At 41.5% G+C, this 25,759-nt stretch overlaps 1 protein-coding gene across 1 annotated transcript; it reads left to right on the forward strand.

The window, feature by feature from the left end:
- Positions 1-57: 57 nt before the first annotated feature.
- On the forward strand, positions 58-21,360 carry LOC135491106 (coatomer subunit gamma-2-like). Its single transcript, XM_064776765.1, has 22 exons — positions 58-157; positions 1,684-1,733; positions 2,891-2,971; positions 3,354-3,425; positions 3,654-3,758; positions 4,588-4,638; positions 5,328-5,420; positions 6,117-6,320; positions 6,862-6,902; positions 7,448-7,649; positions 9,034-9,144; positions 9,754-10,006; positions 10,614-10,778; positions 11,074-11,149; positions 11,718-11,821; positions 12,540-12,665; positions 13,236-13,322; positions 13,709-13,851; positions 14,510-14,678; positions 15,444-15,541; positions 16,065-16,203; positions 16,836-21,360. The coding sequence occupies exons 1-22, from the start codon at positions 118-120 to the stop codon at positions 17,075-17,077; spliced, it is 2,652 nt and encodes an 883-aa protein (XP_064632835.1). The 5' UTR covers positions 58-117; the 3' UTR covers positions 17,078-21,360.
- The last annotated feature ends 4,399 nt before the right edge of the window (positions 21,361-25,759 follow it).

Genomic DNA, 25,759 nt, shown 5'->3' on the forward strand with positions numbered 1-25,759 from the left:
CTATGTACACGAAATGTACACCGCATGTACTTTTGTTCACAAGGTTGGACAAGTGACGTGGAACTTCCATGTTTGAGAGAGATTTTATTTTTCGCCTGAATAAGCTGAATTATCAAGATGCATATGCTTCGCCGTGACAAAAAGGAGGAAGAGGAGGGTAACCTATAACTTAATGAATGTATTCATTTCAACGTTATGTGTAATTTGCTCCACAATTCTATCGGAATTAAGAGGTCAAACTTCGCCGGTCCTCGGGAGACTTGTATCCCATCCGTCCGGCCGTGTAGTGGTGTATGTAATGTAGGTGTGAGGTAGTGACAAAGTATTGGGGGGGACACAACTACTGTCAGAGTGTAGTGTAGGGCTACTCGTACCCGTAAAGGCCTACTTGTTGTAGGTGTGTACAGTACAGGCACAGGGAGGAACACCCTAGAGACCCCAAAAAACACCCCAGAATCCCCGAGTTCAGGCCATACCCTTGGCCTTGTTGTCAATGTTGATAAATGGACGGTTCCAGCACAGTGAACATAAGAGAATGGTAAAATTTGAGCGACTTCAACAGGCAGACAGTGCATGTAAAACTTCCAAAAACTATTCTATACCGAGCTACTTACTCTCAAGTTACTCCTCATGTATCCATTGTGATTGTACTCCAAATCGGATCACAAATAATATGAAATATAGTCATTAAAAGCCCCCCAAAATACCCAACCACCAAACGAGCACCATTGATGTGACAGGATGATACAGCCGTGGGTATAGCCTACCCACATTACTGTCCACTCCAAGTTCCGAATCATCAGGTCTTCCCTCAGTTAATAAGCATCAGCAGCATCTCCTAATACTTGACATTGCCAAACTCAGAAATGCAGCGCCACTCGCGGACAAAGATAGAACAACTCGACATTTTTTTCACCGGTTTTCGCTGCGCATGCGTACCAGCCGTCATCTTTCGCGGCGACAGACGAGAAAAACAACTGTTCTACACGCAGTGAAAGCAAATTCACACAGGTAAACTGGTTATAACTGTGGTACGTCTGTTTCTTAACACGTAATAGTTATCAGATTGCTAAATTATCTTAAATCATGAGCCTTAAAGAACTTTTTGAACTCTCAAAAACTCACACAAAACAAGTTCAGATTGCCGCCATTATTAGTTTCCGGATGGCTGGTACGCATGCGCAGCGAAAACCGGTGAAAAAAATGTCGAGTTGTTCTATCTTTGTCCGCGAGTGGCGCTGCATTTCTGAGTTTGGCAAGTCAAGTATTCCAATTGTGGCACGCCTTGTGCTGTCTTAAGTTGCTGCTGCTAGATTTTCGGCCTCATTTTGGCTGCATTCTTGCTCTTGACCTGCACTGCTTAAGGTTGGTCCAAAAGAGGCCGGGCGAAGTCTTGAGACCCAGTTTTGAACAGAAGTACTGCAAGCTCATTGGCAGAACGAAACCGAAATTGGGGAATCATTTCGCCAAAGGAAGTCCTCAGTACATGTACATCAATCAGTTAATTGAGAAAAAATGAAAAAGGTAAAGAAAAATCAAGTTGCCTTTACTGGGATTCGAACCGCAAATCTTTCGATTGCCGGGCCACTGCTCTACCTTATGGAGGTTGCCGGACTTTCTTAATCAATAAAGTTATTTGCAGTCCAATGAATAATGAAATTGATTTATTTCATTGGATTTCAGGTGGCGGAAACCCCTTTGCCAATTTGGAGAAGTCCACAGTTCTGCAAGAGGTAAGTATGACATGATATTTCTTTACCAAAAAAAGTATTTGATGATGGTAGTTTTCACTGCTACAGCTCCGAAGCCAGTCGTCATTAATGGCAATAATTTCAGTTTCATGTGAAATCTAAACCTAATTGATTCAAAAATGTAGGGCGATTTTGAAACCGAACTTTCACTTAACCGCCTACACTGTTCGTTAAAAATTTTGAATTCGTAATTGAATTAAAAAATTTCTAATTGCGAAAATACTTACTAAATTTCAACATTGCTGTTGTGTAGACTGATGTTCAAATACTATAGCCGCATGTACACCAACTGAAAATGGACCAGCAATCTTGGTTCGCGAACCAATGCCGCACCATCGAAAATCCACCAAGCGTGTACACCAGCGCTGCAGCAAGTTATAAAATCCGGCAACAGATGGCGCGCAAACAATAAGCAGAAAGCGCCATTTCGAAAGCACCGCCTGTTGCCGAACCATCTAACTCGCTAAATTGCCGATCCATTAGCGCGTACACCACGACAAAGCCGAGCTTTTAACAAGCCGGGCGAATTTGACCATCAAAGATTCAAGCTTGATGGGACAAATTCGCCCAGCAATTTGTACCGGCAATGGATTGCCGAACAAATTTGTCGCGGCGATGTGGTGGTGTACGTGCAATTGGTCCACCAATATATCATGGTGTATGCGCAACTAACGAATACCAAGTTTAAACAAATTTGCATTCACAATAAACTGCACTACAGCATTGTGTATTAGTGGATTTCTATTTAACTGGACCACAAATAATTATGAATGGCGTTCCCCTTTAATGTTGTTGTACATGTACATCGTAGATCTTGGTGATTTTATGTTCGTAGCTATACTCGTTAGCTGAAACAAAGGTGTTTTCTACTACATGTAGGGTAATGGTTTTGACAAAACCAAGAAGAAGATTTGCATATCAATAACATGAATAACATGTTTTGGTTTGTTTTGATTTGGTAGGCTTATCATTGTACCTGCCGTGTTATCGATTCTTCACACCTGATAAAATTTTGAAATTCAACCAGTTTTTCTATTTTTCTCCTAGATTTCTCATTTGGCTGAGGAGGAAAAGCCCTAACTTGAATAAGACATTGACTTCCTACATTTTGATGTAAACTCTAAACTTTCTGTTTTCAGGCCAGGACATTTAATGACACTCCAATCAACCCAAGAAAATGCTGTCACATCCTGACCAAGATCATCTACATGCTCAACCAGGTTGGTATATTAGTCAAGTTTGTTCAAATTTTGAGTTTGCTGAGGTCAATTCTAACATTACAAATGATAATAATGATTTGACATCTGAAGTGTAGTATTATCTTTGTCAATACGCTTACAATCATTTGGCGTTCAGCAAATCACGCCATGCCTTACCAATACCATCTTCATGATCATATACAAATTACGACGGCGAACTTAAAACAACTCATCGTTAAAAAAGGTACTTTGACTCCTTTCGATACTTTTGCGGCGGCGGTCGGGATAACATTTTTAAAAAAAAATTTTCTTCAGTTACTGGACGATTTGTGTGGCGGGCCCGCGAGACAAAGTATAAAAAAGTGATGGCCTTATTAAGTCATTTCTTTTGTATGTATTGTAGGGTGAACACATTGGTACCACAGAGGCTACAGAGACATTCTTTGCAATGACCAAGCTGTTTCAGTCGAAAGATGTAAGTACCGGATGAAAAGCCAATGGGTATCAGCATCCTGCTTAGTAGCGCTAGCTGTCTCTTGAGTATGATGGTTCGGTCAAGTTTTGCAGTTGACTTCTCTTCGATGTGAAATCGGGTTACTTTTAACTTTTGCCTGGCAGTGTTGCATCACTTGTTTGGTTCCCTCAAGAATTTCTAATCACTTGGTTGTCAGATTTGTCTTATGGAGGTGTTTTTCAATTTCAGGTGACCTTGCGCCGTATGGTATACCTGTGCATCAAGGAGATGGCTAATATTGCTGAAGACGTGATCATTGTGACAAGTAGTCTTACCAAGGACATGACTGGAAGGGTAAGGGACATACATGTAGTTTGGTTCAAGATGTTCAGAACTCTTGAAAATCGCTCTCATTTTCACAATTGCTCTTGGATTTTCATCAAACCTACCTCAAATAGAGCGTTACCGTTACAGCATGTCCCTGCATTTTAATCCATTGAAAAGTTCACTTTGGCCACAACCGCTCCAGAAAATGATGATTTGTGCAGCATATGAGCCTCAATGCTAAATGCATGTCTCCAACACGGCAATTATGAAAATGAGAGCAATTTTCATGATTTCTGAACATCTTTAACCAAACTATAGGCATTGAAAGACGAAAGCATCGCTCACCTACTTACATGATGTTTGTGGAGTTCAAGGATGTCTTGGAGGGGGGACAACCTCTTCCCTTTGGCAGAACAGACAGAGCAGAACAGACTGCCCTCTGTTAGTTGCATCTTTGATGTCCAGTTCAAGCTGACCTGGTGGAGAATAGGCTGCACTGGCTAGACTTTTAGGGGATGGAAACTGATGTTGGGGCTATATTCATCAGGTCAAATTCATCAAATTCAAATGAAGAGAACTTTTAGGTTATTATTCCATGGAGATAATCCATATTAAGTTTCTTCAAAAATTTTTTCCCTTCATCTATGTTAAAAAACCCCTCAAAGTTGCTCATCGCTGTATCAAGGAATAAAGGCCATTAACTGGTTGATCTTCAGAATATTTTGGTCTTCATTTATTTAAATGACAAAATCTGATACCAGATAATCACCTATAAGTCGGATGAAAAGTGAGCATGGGTCTTCTGAAACATGAAATTTCAACTAATTGATTTATAAACAAATTTTAAATATTTCAGGAGGATCAGTTCCGTGCCCCTGCAATCAGGGCCCTTTGCAAGATCACTGATGTAAGTATGAATCTTGGCTCACAAATGTGACCAGAACTAGATGTTCTGGTACTCCGAGTCGAGACTATTTTAGTTCACCAAAATCAACCACCAGTCTAATTCGGAACGATTGTTTGTTAATGGCTGAGCCAATTCCATCGACTTCTCCAGCAAGTCTGTCAGTGTCAACAGCGAAGATATCGAAGAACTGTTGGGGAGACATCTAATTTCCTTCTGATGAACTGAAAGTCGAACAGAGAGCTCTGTCGAAAGAGGTCAACAGATGACTTTTCGAAATCTAGATTAACAGCCATGGCAGTCCAAGAATTAAGGTTTAAAAAAGGTTTTAACTGATCATGAATGATATGCTTGTGTGTGATATACATGTAAGGGGAGCCTCATGGCCTAGTGGTTATGGCTGCTGGCTTCCACGCAATAGGGCCCGGGTTCAATCCAAGGGGAGAACCCTGGATTTCAAGGAACTAAAATACCTGGCTCTTCACAACATGACGCACACCCTATAAAAATTGATGTGACGAAAAGCCGTGGTCCCTTGCACCTGATGCCAAGGCAACGAAAAGGTCCCACATAGGTGGACAATAGCCTCGAGTGGACTCCTGACCTCTGGCAAAAAAACCCAATAGGGAAAGATGCCAGTAATGATATGATGCTTTGTAACAGTTGTTGAAACCAAAAGCTTTGTTCTCCAGGGTACCATGTTGCAGAGCATTGAGCGCTACATGAAGCAGGCCATAGTAGATAAGTCTCATGCTGTGTCCAGTGCATCACTATGTTCATCATTGGTAAGTAATTTGTGGGCTTTGCTCATCTTTTAAGGGATATCAGAGAACTTGTGACATCACGTTAATTATGACGCGTGATGTCAGTATAAAAAAATCAGTTTTATAACTGAGCTTGTAGTAAAGTCCTCTTGGCATCATCTTCAACATTATTTTGAAGTTGTTCATGAATTTCTGTAAGGCCGAAGTAAAGTTATGTATGGGAAATTTCATCGCGCTGAAATTAACAATGTCAGTCATGAACACGTTATAGACATGTCTAGATCAGTAAGGACACCAAAATGAAACATCTATGAAAATTGTTCTCGAATAGAATAGAATTTCACTGTTCCAAGTATCGTGGTTCGCAGAGATTTTGGCAGTAGATGACCATGTCAATAGTCTATACAAAATTTGTTCTTATTGACCATTTTCCGTGAAACTCATGAAGTTTCTTTCTGCCTTGGAATTTTTTCATAAATACATATACATATTTTTATAGGGTGCCTTTCCACCTTATAAACATTTCAAAGTGCCTACCCCTCAAAATGTCTCTCAAACAGCCATGTTTTTAGCGACCGCTTGAACAAAATGATACTGTCTGCCAACCTGATATTTTGCCTGGCAGCTGGTTCCAATCCAAAGAAAGGGATCACTCGCCGAAAAACTTCTGTCCCCAAACAAGGTCTTTCAGTCAAGTTTTTCTCATTCTATTTTTAGCACTTGATGCGTACTAGCCATGATGTGGTGAAGCGTTGGGTGAATGAGGCCCAGGAAGCAGTGAACAGCGATAACGTTATGGTCCAGTATCATGCATTGGGTCTCCTCTACCACATCAGGAAGACTGACAAACTTGCCTTGTCCAAGTTGGTCAGCAAATTCAGCAGGCATTCCTTGAAGTCGCCCTATGCCTACTGCCTATTGGTAAGTAATGTGCGCTTAGAGGCATATTTTTCATGGGACAATTCATTTATTCTTAGTCATAAATGCAGTCACTGCTTCTCTATGCGTTTCCATGTTTTTCAAACACAAAAATGTTATTCTTGAGTTGGTGGCATCTATTGTTAAAGGGACAATATAGGCAGCAGCTAGGCAGGCAAGATAAAGTTACACGAAGTCGCCTATAGGGTTCTCTCACATCCCAGAGTACGTCAAAATGATTCATGCTTGTACTTGTAATATATTTAGTGCTGAATCTGACATGACCCAGGGCCCTTACTGTGTATATTAGTCACCTGAAGATTGCCAAATTAGCCCCTCTGCTCCTGCCTATAGTCCACCTTTAAAAGGGTATAACATTTGTTCACATACATTTACTGTTCGTTCAACTATGTCTACATGTAGTTCCTGTTATGCCAATAATCATGCGTCGTGCATCCATGCTAGGGCTAGTTATTTGTATACAGTTTCCCAATTGTTGAAATGTGCTAGCATCCTAAACAACAAACACTATTCTTACTTCCAGATTCGCATTGCATGCAAATTGATTGAGGAAGAAGGAGCTGGGTAAGTTTGGTTTGAACACACCTCTCATTGAAAATCCTGCCGATAGTGTAAAAAAAACAATGGACTGCCATACTGTTAATGCAATGACAGTTCCTTTTAGTGCCAATAGAAATCATGACAGTCGTTTTAAGACATCATTGACTGAAAAAACAGTGATTGTTTGCCAGCGCACTAGGTATCAGTGGTGGTTTTGTATTGCACTCTTTCACTGACCCGGGTCTGTTACAAAGCCCTATAAAACACTTACTGCCACTACAATAGTTCTCCACAGCTGGGTGCACTCTTAGGTACCTGAGGTAGCTAGACCTGTGATGGACAAAAAGGCAACTACACTGATTTTTGAACTCACGACCCTTGGATTGAGAGTTTGACGCCGAGCCACTGCTTAGTGTGTATCTTGGTAATTTTTTTGGTGACATTCTGATTGCAAGTATGACCAACCCTGCTTCACTTGTGGCACTCACAATCATGGGGTCACTGAGATTAAGAACTCCTAGGTAAATTGAGAAAAACTGTAATGCCAATGTTGTTTGTTTTATTTTCAGATCGGACAGCCCGATGTTTGAGTTCATTGAAAGTTGCCTGCGCCACAAAAGCGAGATGGTTATCTACGAGGCAGCCCATGCCATTGTCAGCATGAAGCATACAACAGCCAAGGAATTAGCACCAGCTGTCTCAGTCTTACAGTTGTTCTGTAGCTCTCCAAAACCTACCCTCAGGTTTGCCGCAGTTAGGACACTCAATAAGGTATTTTTCATCATATTTATGGGCCCCAGACTAACAGTCTGGGGACCATATTGAGATTGCTGGAAGTTCTACATTCTTCTATCTGTTCACCCACAAACATTATTGTGAGTGTTCTCTAAAACACCTAAATAAACCAAAAATCTTTCTTCCGTATACCACCAAACATAACCCCAACCATTCAACGTCACCAAAGACTTTTCGAAATTTGGATATCTGCCCATCTGAAAAGGTTAGGGTGTTGTTTAAATGTTATTGAGCGTGTGATTTTGAGAAAGCGCGAGCGTGTTTGTCCAGAAATAGATCATCTGCGAAACGGAATAGACTTCAATCCTCCATACGTGTACTGTGTGGGCGCGTGGGGGCTATCAAATTTGCTTGTCTATAAAAAAGGATTTGGAATTGTCATCTCAAAACAAAACGTAGTACAGTAGACCTCACCTTAGTCGAACCTATTGGGACCATAGATTTTTCTTCGACCTACACAAAGTCTACTTAGGCGATGATTATTCAAAAGAAAAGCATGAAATTTGCTTCAACTTAATCAGATCTCGGCATATGCAAGTTCAACTTTGGCAAGGTTGACTGTATCTTCAATTTTCATGACACGGCATACCTTTTCAAATGACAACTCAATTATTCCTAAATGGACCAAAGCAGCTGTGCCTGCCATGAAAACCACCACCACTAGCCAATTTTGAGGAAAACCAGATGCTGCTACTATGTTAGTCCTATGGACAACTCCAAAATACAGAAGTACTTGATTTAATCCCACAAAGCAACTACCTTCTTTGCTCTTCTACCCAGGTGCCTCCCTACCTCACAACTTCCATTGTACATCTTCACACCTCCCTCAACCCCAATTAGTGGGGACCATTCAATTTGCTGCCAAGCAAATTCATAGTTCTAGTTTCTTTTTGGTGTGTCACCTTTAAGTCTTGACTTAGGTCCCTGACCAGTCTTGTTCTTCCAGTGCTCAAGATGGTAACTTTCTGATAGTGATAACAAATTTTACCTCCGGGTACTCCAGTTTCCTCAAACCTTGCTTCGCAAATTGCCCATTATTGTGTATTGAACGAGTAATTTTAATTAATTCAATACGATTCCTTATATCAGTCCTCTTGTCTTGCTCTTGGCAATCACCACACTGCAATATGTCCAAATCTGAACAATAAAGCGTGTGAACTATGTTCTTCTTGATCTGGTTCAGTTCTGTTGAATTGATTCTATTCACAACCAGCTCAAAATTAAAACGATTCAATGAACTGATCAGGAAGCAGATTGTAATCGCTATTGTTTAGATTTAGAAAATTTTCAGTGTGATTGTTTTGCTGTTGGTGACGCGCTTTGTGGAAATTGGCCTTTGACTTTTGACTTTTGATTTTAGGTTGCGATGAAGCATCCAGCGGCTGTCACAGCATGTAACCTTGACCTTGAGAACCTGATCACGGATGTCAACAGGAGTATCGCTACGCTGGCTATTACCACGCTACTCAAGGTGAGTACTATATTACCTTCTAGAAATTGTTTGTGTGGTATGGACATGATCTTAGTTCGTACACAAAATGATTCTCAGGCTAACGTGACAGGTCCTGGTTGACCGGTTCACCAAGTTGTTGCCACTGTGGGCATCCATTCCTGGTGGAACGGTTTAAGAAGCTACTGATTATCTCAGAATCGGTGCTAGATTACTTCCAGTTCAAATAACTCCGATTTTTTTAGAACAGCGGTTTATCATCAATACTGTGACAGTATCGTCATTTGAATATTTTACACACTATAATTTGCAGGTGTTACTTCCTAAATTGAGTTTTTGTAAACTGTATAAATTTCGAGCCTATCCATTTTTTGGCGATTTGCTGGCATTTTTGTGATTTTTAGTTTTGCATATTGCGGTTGTTTGCAAAGTTGGAAATTTGGCAGTTTGCTTTATGCACAGTTTGACTCCTTCCTTTCCAAATTACAGAAGTTTGTCACAAAATGTTTGGCGTGCTTGAGGTCAGTCTCCTCATGAAGGTGAACTTAGTGGTTAGTCAGTTGAACCTGAAAAAAAGATGTGGAAATTTAAATGATGAACCTAATAATGATATGCTCGTACTTCTTTCAGACTGGCAGTGAAAGCAGCGTTGATCGTCTGATGAAACAGATATCATCTTTCATGTCCGAGATATCCGACGAGTTTAAGATTGTCGTCGTCGATGCCATTCGTGCCCTTTGTCTGAAGTTCCCACGGAAGCATGGCGTCATGATGAATTTCCTCTCATCGATGCTGAGAGATGAGGGTGGCTATGACTACAAGAAGGCCATTGTTGATACTATCATCTCCATCGTGGAGGATAATCCGGAGGCAAAGGAATCGGGTAAAGTATTGATAATGTATTTTTGGTACTTTGCCTCCAAGTGAATAATTCACCCTAAATTGGTCTTATGAGGACAGTTGCGGCCTGCACCTTCAGAAAGAAAAATTGAAATCGTCTGCTGAATGCACTCTGGCATTGGCTCTCATTACCGCTGTCAGATTCGCTTTCCAAGTCATTTTGACCCCCAAGGTCAAAGCCAGTACCACGTTTCTGACCTGAGTTTATAAAAAAAGTCAAGGTTTTCCTGGTCATTGCTGAAAAATTAGTGTGTTGGTCCAGAATTGACTGAACTATGCAGGAATGCTTTCACACAAGATACACAATAAACCACTAAAAAGAGGAGCCAAGGACAGTTTGTTGAGAGAGCACACTGATATAAGGGGATTCCCTGAGGTGGTTACCCAGGCAGCTGAACCAACCTGTGGGGTCTACGTACAGGAATGTCGAAGACACAAAACCGGCCTGAGGGGTTCAAGGGGTTTAAAAAAGTAACTTTATCTGCTGTGTTACTCAACTATAATTACTTCTAAGCAGCTTCGAACCCTCTCAGGAAGTTCATATTTGCTGGTGCACCTTCACAATGTCAAGGTGGTATCGTTTTCTGCAGGTCTTTCCCATCTGTGCGAGTTTATTGAGGATTGTGAGCACACGGTCCTGGCGACGAGGATTCTTCATCTTCTCGGCCGTGAAGGACCGAGGACATTGAATCCCTACAAGTACATCCGATTCATCTACAATAGGGTCATTCTGGAGAATGCTGCTGTCAGGGCAGGTAGGCATGCTGAGTTTTCAGAAAATGATAATGATATGATTATCTTCAAATATTTCCAGCAGTGAATGACCGTAATCCACTGCTCTTATTTCTAAAGTGCACCATTCCATGTACAAGTCCTTGCTCATGGGTGCTTTGGGATTGATACCATTGTCCCACTCTCCACAGAGGCGCTCTGGGGTGTTGAGTGGCAGCGACAATTATTACAGTTGGCACTGACACTATCAGGTTTATGGTGAATTTTAACAGATTCGTGTTGGTATTTTAACATATTTTCCCTATTTATTTATTTCAGCTGCTGTGACCGCTCTGGCAAAGTTTGGTGCCCACTGTGAGGGTCTTTTGCCAAGTGTCCTTGTTCTCCTCAGAAGGTCAGTTTTCATTTCTATTTTGGTAAATTTTCCCTCGGACCAGTTTAGAGCCCAAATATAAATACGTAATCTCTGCAAAAATCAGACTCTAAGGATATTCCACTGTGTATACTATGAGAACCTAAAAGATCAGAGCAAGGTGGTCAAACCTCATGTTTGTCGAAAATTTGATTTTAAACAACTGGGCCCTGGTGTATTAATGATCAGGTTGTAGCGCTGATTGAGCAGCAGAGGTTTACTGAAAGGTTCTGGGATAGCCTATACTGTTGTCGATATCCGACTATAAACACAAGTGAGTTTCTGTGACATGCAGCGTGAAAATTGCAGATGTGCAAACATGTAAAAAACTTAGTCTTCCTCGAGATAGTACTTATAATATTTGCCAGCTTTTCTGCAAATCTTGCTCTTATGTCTTTTCTTTTGCCACGAATGATGTTGTTGGAAGTTGGAGTCGACCGAATGACATCTAGGAATGTCTCCTAGTTGCAGAACAAAAGTCTGTACCACAAGTGAAGAGACTTTGCTCCATTGATTTATTTTCAATTATCAGAACTAAAAATGTTTTCAGGTCGTTGCTTGACACTGATGATGAGGTTCGAGATCGTGCCACATTCTACCTTAACGTCCTGGAAGAGTTACAGATGGCACTCAACTCTGCTTACATCCTCAATGGTAAGGAATCGTTTCAGTTGGTCTACGATGATATACATTGTATTGATATTCTTTGGGTACTACATGTATTTAATCGTCTCCCAGGGCCAGAGCTTCCCACTCACAAATGAGCAACTGATGACTTCACTAGTGGATATGCTCATCCTAAATCATTTATCGTAAATTAAGCCCTAATAATGTTAGAAAATGCAGTGGCAAGGTGGCTGAGTTTAAGTTCGTCATAGTATTGGCTGAAAGGTATAGGTATAGGCGTGCTTGAGCCCTGTATCCCTGAATCAGAATTACCTTGTTCAAAATGGCAATTGTTCCTTTGCATTTTGTTGAATTCTAAGAAAGTAGGTGTTAAATGACCAGTCTTATCGAAATGGTTCACAAGGACATATTCACAAGCATCTGATTTCACACAGTCCGCCAGGATGCATTTTAAACATAAACAGCATACAAATCATTGGTTTGAAGGTCTATTGTTGATAAAAATCAAGAAATAACTTGCTCGGACTTCTTACCATGTTATTTCACAAACAATTCATTACTCAACAGCAGAAAGTTCCTGGTACAGAATGATCATCTGAAACTGAAACTATCAGTATGTAAAAGCCAAATTGGCCACACAGACACCATGGACATGTTCTTTAAACCTCTTCGTTTCTTCTTTGTCTTTTCTGCCATTTATGGAAATTAATCTGAAGTCTGACCTTTGTGTCTCTGGTCATTACAGGTCTCCAGGTGTCCGTCGTTGGCCTTGAGAGGTCTCTCCACAACTACACCCTGGACCCATCGGAGACGCCATTTGATATGAAAACAGTGCCCCTGGCAACGCAGCCAATCACAGAACAGAAGACAGGTACAGTTTACATAATTGATTCTTAAAGGCTTCGGTCACAGGATATCAATGTTTGTAATGGAAAAAAAGTAAGAGGGCCTTCCCATACCTTTCGCTCAATCAATATTTCTCATTGTTCACACTCCTGTGGGATCTTCTGAAATGTACAGTATAGCAGTTGGTTGGTGTAATGCGAACTTTGATATATCATAAGTGCCTGAATAGCTCATGTGTTAGAGCTCAACAAATTGTGACTTTAATAGTTCTGTGAAATTGCCATGGAAGTTGTCTCAAACATCAGAGGAAATATGTTAGAAGATTTGCTACCATGGATGGTATGATTATAACATCGGTAACAGTTAGGTGACTGTGATTGTGGCAAAGTTGACATCCAACCTGGTTTCATCTAGTCATGAGTTGGGGAGGAAGAACAAGGGCTATCTTCATTCTTGGTAAGACAGACTTTCAGGCCGATCGTCAGTTGATAGGTGGCACCTTTTTCTGTGGTGAAGGTAGAGGTGTTCTGTCTGTAGTGAGTGGATGTGGTTCTCACGTTTGTTGAAGCTAAGACGTCTTGCTTTTCCTCTTCAGTGTCAGTCACACCCAGTATGGGATTGGGAGATATCTCTGCCAAACCACAGGAGAAAGTTGCAGCCACAAGGCAGGATATTTATGCAGGTTGGTTGCTTTTCAAAGTTTCTCTTTGTTTGTAGGTTTCTTCAAATCTTTCTTAGGCATTTGTGTCTGATTCTACATGTATGTTTTGTTTCTCATTTGACACTGTTATTTTATACCCTGGCCAACAATTCGTCTAATGGATTGCATTACGCATCATTTAGTTTAAGTATCTGTTCAGGGGGATGATTTTGGTTATCTTGTGATCCTCTTCATTTCGATCTTTGCAAGTATCATCTGACAGTGACACTTTAGTTCGGAAGATACCAATCGAGCAGAAACTGTCAGCTATAATTGCAAGTTTTAGAGTCTACCTCATGACTAACATTCCCTCAAGTCATTGTTATGGTGACTAAGTTATTCAAGTGTCTTGTTTGTCTTGTTTTCAGAGCAACTGGCCCAGATTCCCGAGTTTGCTGGTCTTGGTCCTCTCTTCAAGTCCTCCAGTGCTCCTGTAGAACTAACGGAATCAGAAACGGAATATGTTGTACAATGTATAAAACATACTTTCCAAGACTACATTGTGTTCCAGGTAAAGGTTTCATTCTTACAGTTTTCACCATTATCTCTTTTCATTCATCCACCTTCAAAAAAGGGATTTGTTTATTCATAACTATGCCAGTAGGCCTACATGCAGTCCTGCTTTTATGCTCACAATGCTTCATTGTACGGATGAGTGACCTGTCATGTCTCCTGGTGAAGACATCTACATGCTGTTAGGCAAGTCAACATGGCCATTACATCATGGCTAGCCTGTGCATTGAAGATTTGAAGATACCTTTGAGCTGTATTCAGCAAATTTTTTTATGCAATTCGTTAGAATTAAAGAAATGCTTTGTCGCCCTTGGCAATCACTTCTGAAATCTTGAAAAGGTAAACATTTCTCTTGGTAACATTTATCACCGTTAATTGAAAATGCTGTCAATTCATGATGGCAGTTTTGGTTTTATTGATTTAAATTCAAAAAAAGAAGGAATAGAGTACAGAGTTTGGTCATGTTTATCTGATACGAAAGCCACAGTGACAGACACGCATGACAAGGCTGTTGGCAGCAGTTCGTATTTCAGACGTCACCACTGTTGCTTACATGCCAGTCGGTCTGTTCTCTCCTACTTCAGTCCTAATAAGAGATATAGGAATCAGGAATAGGCGGGATGTTCTCTTAATTGCTATTTTCTTTTCTCTTCCAGTTTGACTGCATGAACACCCTGAATGATCAGATTTTAGAAAATGTCAAGGTCAACATGGAGACGAGTGATGATTTCGAGGTTGTACGATATATACCAGCTCCATGCCTAAAATACAACGTATCGGGAACGGCTTATACATGTGTGAAATTATCAGATGATGCTACTTTAGGTATGTGCGAATTATTGCCAACAAATCGTGGGCTGAGGACTAACTGGTTCTATGTCTAGTTTTTAAAAAACGGTACTCTGCAAGGAAAAAAGAATTTCACCTTGAAGTTATCATTGATGTAATAGAAACAGAAATGTTATATATCATTGAACATCTGCAATATTTCTAATCGTAACATGTACCTGAAACACTGATACAGTGGAGTCTCCCTTAGCAGACACTATTCTGGTGTTAGGGACGCCTTGGTACCGATTGGTCAGTTTTATATTAACCTTTGTAATCAGGTTTTCATTTAACCTCTGTGATACAGATAAACTGACAAATGTCAGATTTACACATAAAATACATTGTGTGATCTGCAGTAGAACCTTGCTATTAAGGACACCCTTGGGCTTACAAGTACTGTCCTTTATTGAGAGGTGTCCTGATTACAGAGGTGTAATTGAATGGAAACGACCAATTTGGGACCAAAACTAGTGTTGTTTATAGAGAGGTGTCCGCTAAGGTAGGTTCCACTGTGTATGCAAGATTGACTGTGTATACAGTGGAACCTCCTTTAGTGGACACCTCTCTATTAGGGACAACCTCTCCATTGAGGACACTAGTTTTGGTCCTAAAGTGGTGGTTTCCGTTCAATTGGACCTCTCTAATCAGGACACCTCTCTATTAAGGACAGCACTTGTCAGTCCCGAGGGTGTACTTAAATTTAATAGAGAGGTTCTACTGTATATTTAGCATATATTTTATGTGAACTGTTCATTTCAGTTGCTGGTACATTCAGCTGTACTCTCAAGTTTACTGTGAAGGATTGCGACCCAGCTACTGGTGAGCCTGATGATGAAGGATATGAGGACGAGTATGTGGTAAGTCCTCAACCAGTCATAACTTTTGTTTCAGTCTTGCATCAAATTTCTGTATGGATTTCTTGATTGAAAAATGCCTGTTGTAAACGCTGTCCGCAATATCTGTACGTGTTGTACTCAAATGTACAGCAACAATGGGCTACTGCCCAGAAAGGTCCGTGGATAGTGAAGTGCACACAGTGAGGGATGGTCCCGAATCTCTCTTCATATAGGACTGATGCCTTACATAAAGGGCGCAGTAGTATGTCCGAGAAACATGTCCCAATACGGTAGAACATTTGTATGAAGGACATCTTGGTGCCTGTAATGCTTACAGAGAACATGTCCTGTCGATGTACATGTTATGTGTTTTTGGCATACTGCGATGTGCGTCATCATGCCAGGCACCATACAGTGCATACTAAAGTATTCCTGTAAAACACTTGGGAAAATACTAATTATAGGGGAGAATGTGGATGTTGGGGAATTTTTTCTGATCCTCTTCTTAAATATGCCAATGAGTAATTGATTTTCTCCATTTTAGCTCGAGGATATTGAAGTGACAGTGTCTGATCATGTGCAGAAGGTCATGAAGCCTAACTTTGGTGCCTCATGGGAAGAGATTGGACCAGAAAACGAGCTAGAAGATACATACGCTTTGTCTTCAATGAAAACATTAGATGGTGAGTAGCCTAATCATTTTCAATCAAGTCAGTATGGCTGAATGCAAATTTTTGAATTTTGTCCAACTCAGAGTATCACCAATGATTGTCTTGTGTGATGATGATACTATTATACATGAAATGTGAAGTACAATTTGTTAAGATTTTACAGCTTTTTAGCCACTTTGAGATGGATTGCATGTGCAGATTCCATGTGTAATCTTGTCATCATACAATACAAGACAACAAGTGACATCGAAAAATGTCAATATATCCTATTTGATGATTTTAAGGTGGTCGTAAACTTTTGCAAGTACTATAGAACATGTAGAAGATGTGCACATTGACTGTCAATTTTGATGACGCACAATGTCAATTTCATTATTCATGCCTTGCTGTGCTTTTGCTATGCTCTTTTCTCCCTTTATAGTGGCTACTGCAATAGCATTATCATTGATATTTCTTTGTCTCCCAGCATCCTTCTTGTGATGAAAGTTAAAATGTCATGAATAATATTGTGTATAATCTTTATAGATTGTGTCTTTCCACTAGTGTTTCTATCACATTAATGAAGAACACTCTTGTTTGCAAACTATAAATTTTCACACAATGACCTGTTCCTATCTTTATCCCATTCAATTTTATTCTTGCAGAGGCTGTCAAAAATATTATCCAGTTTATGGGACTCCAGCCATGCGAACGTACAGACAAGGTCCCAGAAGGCAAAAATTCACACACCCTGCTTCTTGCCGGGGTGTATAGAGGGGGCTACGATACATTGGTGCGGGCCAAGTTGGCTCTCAGTGATGGAGGGAATAATGGGGTGACCATGCAGATCACAGTGAGGAGTATGGATAGTGCAGCTTCGGAAGTCATCGCCTCTGCTGTTGGTTAATTCCCTGTATAGCGTTTCCTCCCTATACAAAAGACAATTTAGTTTCTTCTTTTGATTTGACTATGGTTAACCATCTTGGTGTGGACCATTTCAGTGCTGCAAATGCCATCAGTAGTATGATTGTGGTCTGATTGGATGTCCTATGAACAGACATGATATTAGCTTGTATTGGATAATGGCTGTTAAAATCTTGTGTTTCACACATCATTTGTCTAATGATACTTAGAGCCATTATAAATGAAATACAGTTCATTTCCTTACTGAATTATTCAATCAATGTCTAAGGTGAAGTGGTGGTTGGTGTCTATACATGAAGTTGTAAAACTTTAGAACATCTTGTATTGGGTATTGTTTGACTTGTTAAATACGTGCTTTTTTGACGAGGTCACTGGTAACGCCGCAATCAATGTTAACTGTGTATCCCCCTCCCACTCGGGTAATCTACACTCAAGTCGACATACAGTACGTCTCATTTTAACATACCCGCGATAACTGGTAAATAAACACTTGTGACACAGTTTAAAATAACAGGATAGTTTTTCCTGGTAATTTTATAGGCTAGTGATAAAGTGCGCTGTGAGTGCCAGTAAAAAAACGTGTGAAATAACACGATATATTTTCCGTGTACATCTATACTATGTAAGTAGGCCACTGTATCTACTAAGTAGGCCACCACACTGGTGGCGTATTGCCGATATTATACAAATAGTGGATGTTTGGGAGTCCGATATGGAATTTTGATGGACGAAGAAATGTCATGGCCTACTGGTGACCTCGCGCCTCCATGTACAATTTCTGATTATCTCCGCTGCGCTTCCGTGGTTTGAAAGAGTTAATTTTTGCTCCGAGCTGAAAACCCGGTGTGATAGAATCAAATGCCCTCCCTTTCCTGATGCCTGCCTGTATTGTTCGTTTTCGGATTAAGGGTCTTGGCTTCTTTAGAGTCCTATTGAATGGTGCCGTGTTCATTGAGGGCATTTAATATCAGGGGGCATCTGATTCTATTACACCGGTGTATACAGGTAAAGGGAACGGAGGTCCTAGGAATGCAGGACCACACACAATAGCCGTGTATTGTCCTCGAATGGTTTGGTTGGGGTTAGCTATAATCTTCAACAAAGGAACTGCGCGACTCTATTCACTCTAACAAAAGGAGCGGACCTAGATTCCAGAGGGACTTGCGTTTCTTTTACACCGGGCTGAAAAACGCATGTGAATTTACACACTACATAAGGCCATAGCCACTGTAAACAAAGCCACATTCCAAGACTCCATATAATAATCATAATGGTCATAGCTAATTAGGCGTATAATTTGTTATTTTTAGTGACAAGTTAAAGATTGCTGGATCAGTTTCTTTTTAGAGTGGAGTGATATTTAAAAAACACAAATCTAGTCTAAAGACGGTCATCCTCGGCACCCAGTGGTTTTCCATATGCTCCAGCTCTCGCTATTACAATTTTATTTTACAATATTATTTTGTATGGGACGTAGGAGTATCAAAAACCTGAATCTCAGGATGAAAGACGGTATTCCTAAAGACTCCATCAAGACAAAATCATCCTCGGCACCAGTGGTTTGCTCTCGCTAGGGACGTACCTGAATCTCCGCGAGGTCGCCACAACTCCAATCACCTGAATGTTCACAACTGGGACAATTTGAGAGGCATCACACCGGATGTGCCTTATTTACGAAAACTTATAACTGCCAGTGTAGATGCGAAGGGCCTATCCGATCCGCGTCCGGAGTGAGTTACTCTAAGCGCACACCCAGTTTGCCTGAGTGTGAGAGATTTTTAACATTTTTAACAACATTAGGCCTATATTAGGTATGATTACATTCCTGCTGCTCCAGGTTAGCAAGGCATGCTCCAAGGTATCCCTTTTCAAAGTCATGATGATTTACTACTCGTTCGGAACCAGTCTCATTCTAGGCCTAGCCCATTTAAATATCCTCGATGTGCTCCCGGGGATGTGCTACGCTCCGACTCCGCCTTTTTTAGGGACGAAAACATTGGTCTAGTCTCATCTTTGAATTGAGTAACTAGACTAGTTACTGGTACTCTAAGGTCTCATTCATTCACATTACTGACCAAACTCGCACAGTTCCGAAATTAAAATTCAATTTGTGAAGGAACGCTGCATGGGTCTCACTAGCCAGTGGTGATCAGGTCAACATTGGTCCCCCTTAAAAAAAAAGTTCTTCAATCTCAGGCGATTACCATGGATACAGATAAGCCTATCATATCGCTATTGCTGCATGTTCAAATGTCGGTGTCCTGGGTATTTTGTGAAGAGGTAGCTCTGACGATTATTTGAGGAAAATATCAGCTTCTTCTGTGCACGTCCGCAGTGACCAGGCCTCGCATGCTATGTATAGCTCAATCGGATGTTGACATGAACTGGTTCCTGTCAGAGTGCACATGTTCTCAAGGTGAGACTTCGCGGTCAAAATGCTCAAAGAAAAGCCGCAACGACACCCTATTTTGGTATCAAAATTTAAAATTGTTATTATTTTGCTTTCTCAAGGTGATAAGTAGAAGTTTATAAAAATATTATTTCACCATCCATGTTAATCGTCAAGTTATAAGGCGGCAAGGTGAAATTTTCAAAATTTTCATCGATGTACAGGGTGTCTCATGTATTGTGCTGCCCCCATGTTCTCATGACTGAATTACTTGATAACAATGAAAGCTGGCCAGATGTATTCTAGAAGCGACAAGCTATTCAGAAATGTATAGGTTTATGTGTGAGAGTGATATACTGCAAGGTCGACAGCCACTTGAACAGGGGTATGCATGAAATGACGTCGCGCCATTTGTGGAGCCAGGTAGGCCCGGCCATTGCACTGGCTAGTGAGACCATGGATTACTGACGCCAGGCAGCGTTGGGTCGAGGTTTAATACATGGACTATACAAAATACGTCGCTGTGCGAGTTAGCATGAGTGCGTCGGCGCGATGACTGTACTACGATGAGTGAGCGTAGGCGCGATGACTGGAACGAGGCTGATATTAACTCTGCTTTTGGAGAATGCTACCGGACGTGATCAAAGATTGGATTGGAACTTCAAAAAATGGCGGCGTCGATGGCTGCCGCTGCGTCTTCTCCGCAGCAAAAAGACAGCATACCGATACCTATCTCACAAGCCACCAAAGATGATATACATTTTTTCATAGCGCAGATGTCGGGTGAACGTAGGGGAAATCGAGGGGATTTCTTCTACACGCATTTTGCGGCTGTTAATGATCTTCGTTGTTCGTTTTCGGCGTGTTCTGAACGTGACCTAGTGCCTGAATCCTTTGTGACAGAAGGCCTGGGCATCGTAGGTCCTCCGGTAGCACCGGGGGAATTAGCCAGGAACATCTTAAAAAACCCCATTGCAAAATTACGGAAAGCATTGGAAGATGGTCATTATACTAAAGCGGACAAACATCTGGCGGCTATTGTGGAGTATATGGAATGTTACAATGAAGGATTACATCTTGGCGAAGGCAGAAGGGGTGAGTAGAAGCGTATGTATAGGCAGGAGCAAAGTGGATTAAATTGGCCCGATCTTCAGGTGATTAAAAATTAGTATACAGAGTAAGGGCATTTGGTTGTGTTGTTAGATCAGTCTCATGGTTCGCACAGGACAGGACATTATTCAATGGCATTTAGGCCACTGGGGCACTCTGGGTGTGTTTTTTTACATTAATTAAACACCATTATTTTCACTGCAAAGTGTTGAATGTTGAAAATGTTCCTTATCGAATCCTTGTAAATGAAATTGACAAGCGTAGAGTTCTATATATCACTATTATTCATGATAACTAATAAGAGGTAGTACAGTACAGAATGTAGCTGAAGCCATGTTGTCTAAGAAGGAAGTGATGCTGAGTTAGTTACAGCAAGATAATGATAGGTGGCAATAGTAATGATAATACATTCAGGTAGACATACGGTAGTATGAGTCATCATACAGTAAGGTTAAACTGAAACATCTGATAATACTACATCTCCCTCCTTGAGATATTAATCCACACTGGAAATAAGCAATGTTAGTAATATACAATCAATACAAGGTATATATGAAACTAATGTGAAGATATGCAAAATAAACCTTATCAGCTTAGAGTTGTCTCACAAGAAATTGGGTGATCAGTCCAATGATTTGGAATCAATCCATAGGGTCATTTTTTCACAATGTGAGTGTACATACCAGCTGTACCTAGCACTTATAACATCCGGATTATACGTATCATTAGTATCAGTCTGTGCATGAGAATCGTGTAATATGAGTAATATATAAGAGTTCATTATGTAACGCTAAATGAATCAGAGTTTTTTACAGGTTAAGTCTGTCTGGTGGATGTATTGCTCGACCAGACCTTGTGGTATATTGGTTGTTGTCTGGTTGCATTGACACAGCAGGTTGCGGTACCTGTGTATCAGTTTCATGTGAAATGTTCAAGTCGGTGTTATTACTGAACTGCTTCTTGGTGGTATGGAGTTGTGAACGGTTTCTCCTATATTGTAATTTGTCCTCCTTGGTCGGTTTCGACAATATACGACCGCGGTTCGGACAGTTTCCTTGTGACCTTGGCAGGTTGCCAATGTTTTGACTGATTGTCTCTTACGCGGACAGATTGGCCTTCCTCTAATGGCGGTAGAGGTGCTGACCTTGCTGTCTTACAGTCAGGACCAACTCGAAAAAACGAGGTAGCAAGAACCACGGTTTTCCGAGGTTACAAGCGCAGAGCTGAATTACAACAATTCACGTTTCTCAGCGAGCGCATGACAACAAGAATCGGAAAAAGTGCAATGCAGCGGGTGCAATAACTTAACTTCTATCGGTTTGCACTGAAAAATACAATGTATCGTAATAGAGGTTTATGAAAAGGCATCAAATCCTAGTGAAATAACCGATTATTTGATCACCTTTGGCAATGGCTAGCTCTTTAGAAAGAATTTTCCTCCACGACCCGGTAATTTTCCCAAGACATATGTACATTCTTTTAGCGATTGGGACTATGTTCCATTGGTCGGCACCGGAGATTTCTTGTCGGCGTCTTTAAATAGATGTATACCTTCACGGAAAGCCCGCATAAATCATCGAAAAAGCGAGGTTATGGGCAACCACGTTTTTGTAAGGTAGCAGATACCTCGTTTTTTCGAGGTTCCGCACTCATAAATGCCCAATTCGACTCACCTCGATTTTCCGTGGTTCATCGGAAGTAGTAAACATTTCTGGCTAGGCTAGCCCCTGGGGTCCCCGGGAACCGGGGGAAAGCGTTTAAAATTGAGCCACGGGATAAGGAATGGGAACCACCGCTAATCCGCTAATAAAGTACTACCGTCGCCAAACGGTCATCTCATACGGAAAATTTACTGCATTATCGGTCAGCCTCTGCCAATGTAATGCTTTATTTTTGAAAATAACAACGCTTGAACATTGCTGATGAATGCATAGTTCTCGACATGCTCGATGTGCTACGGCTGGGATCATATTTAAAATTCCCGCGGTTTATAATATTTAAAGATCTAACAAAGCACTCTCCACCACAAGTGTATCGGCTAATACACAGGCGCCGTGATTTGTTGTGTTTACCTCTGTTGTAGAGAATGCCGGTAGTAACCCGCGAATTGTCAGCGCACTTGGTTGACCACATCCATGACGTCGCTCAACAGCTACATTGGAACATCAGTAATCAAGACGGCCAATGGCGTGCTAGTGGGCGGGGCTACATGTGGCGCGTCATGGCTATTTTTAGCGACCAGCGGTCCAAAAGCACATTGCAAGCACCTTCGGCAACCTCCGCGTGTTCTCCTCGGGATTGTTCGGAAGTGGACGGACGCGATGTATTGATAATCGGGCGATTTGCCATGTATGCACGTGTAACGTTCTGAGGCTTTTTTTATCGAATTCAAGATATTACATCGCAATAGAGTGGTTTATGGCTCTTGACTGAACCTTGAACTTATTCGGATTTTAGTGTTTTAAGTTAATGGCAGCTGCTGGACTTCAACTACGATTAAGCAGACGGACCGATGGTCTAAACCCGGGGCCAAATGCATCCACATCCCTGATTGGTTGGCTACCTTCGTGAATATTTTAACATGGGATTATTTTCTGCTTGTAGTGATTATCGGATATAAAGAAACGAGTGTGGTCAGTACGCTTTTTATTTGTCTCAAGTTACGTATCTCCTATTTCGCATCTAATCGGGGAAATAATGTATTCCCGAGTAAAACTGCGGATAATATTGTATGCGTTTCAACATCTGGCCTGCATACTAGTAGTCATAATAGGGCTGGCGTAGCTCGTTGGCACCTTTCTGAGAAAAAGAATAGACCTCGATTTTCCGTGGTTGCATGAACATCGAATTATCGTGGAATGTGTTTATCCTCGATTAATCGTGGTTGATGGTAAAACCTCACAAAAGCGTGGTTTCAGCCTACCTCGCTTTTGCGTGGTTGCTACTGAACCTCGATTTACCTGGGTACATAAAATACCTCGCTTATTCAAGGTATCTGGAACCTAGGAAAACCGTGGTTCCTCGCTACCTCGTTTTTTCGAGTTGGTCCTGACTGTCTTATCATAGTATGATTTCTGGTGGTTTTGCCTGTTCACTAGTTCAGCTTTTGTAATGTCATTGTCAATCTGTTGCGATTTCAGTGAAGACTTTTTCATTGAAAGTAGTGTTCTCGTGTTGCGGTTCATCAGGAGCATGACAGGGCTAGGCAGGTTATGCGATACAGGTGTGGCCCTGTAATTCAAGAGAGCCAGATTTGCATCTTCTCCTGCATCTAGTGCTTTCTTGATGAGTTTCTTTACGGTTTGAACACATCTTTCAATTATACCATTGCTTTGTGGGTACAATGGGCTGCTTGTTGTGTGCTTTATCTGATAGTTCGCGCAGAATGATCGGAAGGTGGCGCTAGCATACTGAGGGCCGTTATCGCTTACGATCTCCTCAGGAATTCCATATTCGCTGATTACCGATTTGGCATAGGCTACAGTCACTTCCGAGCTCAATGATTTTCCGAGTCTGCGAACAACCGGAAATTTCGAGTAATAGTCTACAAATAGAAGGTAGTGAACCTGACTATGTTCGAATAGGTCCGTGGCAATCTTTTGCCATGGATATTGCGCGATTTCATGCGGTATCAATGGTTCATGTCCTTGGCGATTTTGATACTTTTGGCATGTGGCACATGTTTCTACTGTCTGTTTCACTTGATGTGTGATTCTCGGCCAAAACACTGACATTTTAGCGCGGAGAAGGCATTTTTCCATGCCCATGTGTCCCTGGTGTATGAGGTTTAGCATTTGTGGCCTCAGTGCATCTGGTACAACGAAGCAATTGCACTTGAAGATAATGCCATCCTCAATACTCATGTCCTCCCGGTAGTTCCAATAATCCATTACTTCAGGAGGGCAGTCATTTTTTGCGGCAGGCCATCCTTCAATGACATGCTTTTTCAGTATCTGGAGAATTGGATCAGCAGCCGTAGCAGTGCGGATCTTTTCGATGTCATGGTTACTTGAGTTCACTGTTTCTGTTATGTAATGTACCGGAATTTCTGGAATCTCTTTGTGATCTGTTGCTGATGAGAGTTTGTTTGGATCTACATGCGATAATGCATCTGCTAAGACATTGTCATGATTGTCCTTTCCTGGTAAGTAGACCACTTCTACATCATATTTCGACATGCGCAAGAGTAAGCGCTGCAGGCGCGGGCTGCATTTTGAGATTGGTTTTTTGTGTGCGGCCACAATTGGTTTATGGTCGGTTTGTACTTCTACGTGTTTCCCATATACATAGTGGTTGAAGCGCTCTAGTGACCAAACCACACCGAGCAGTTCCCTTTCGATGTTGCTATAGTTCTGCTCTGTGGTAGACTGTGTACGTGAGGCGTAAACCACTGGGCGGCCATCTTGAAGAAGACAAGCGCCGAGCCCCCGGAGTGAGGCATCACTTTGGGTTACAGTGTCCTTCTTTGGGTCATAATAAGCGAGAGTATCGGCGGATACGATAATATCTTTGAGCTTGTCGAAGGCTGTCTGGTGCTCAGGATTCCATTGCCAAGAGATGTCTTTCTTGGTCAAGTCCCTGAGAGGTGCTGCCACGGTTGCAATACTGGCATTGAACCGGTTTAGATAGTTGACAAGACCAAGAAATGATTGCAGATCTTTTACATTATCAGGAGGGGCCATTTCAGTGATCGCACGGACCTTTGCTGGATCGGGTTTCATCCCGTCGGCGGACCACATGTGACCAAAGAAATGTGCGTCCCTGATCTTGAACTGTAGCTTGTCTTGGTTGAATCTGACGTTGTTGTCGCGAGCCGTTTGTAGTAGGTTGAGAAAGTTTCCGTCGTGAGCTTTCTCTCCGATGCCATACACGATCAGGTCATCGGCGATACCTGTAATACCTGAGAGTCCTTCACACAGTTGGTCCATTTTCTGTTGAAAGATATCTTGACTGACAATCAATCCAAATGGTAATCGGTTGTAGCAAAATCTACCGAATGGGATAGAAAACGTGGTTAGCAATGATGATGCCTTATCTGAAGGTACCATCCAGTAGCCACTGCGGGCGTCCACTACCGAAAAGTGGGTGGCCCCAGCAATCAACGGCGCAATGTCATCGACTGTCCTGGTGTAGGTATGCTCGCGTTTGATAGACTTATTGATCTCA

Source organism: Lineus longissimus, chromosome 7 (genome assembly GCF_910592395.1).
Source record: "Lineus longissimus chromosome 7, tnLinLong1.2, whole genome shotgun sequence".
Lineage (NCBI taxonomy): Eukaryota > Metazoa > Nemertea > Pilidiophora > Heteronemertea > Lineidae > Lineus > Lineus longissimus.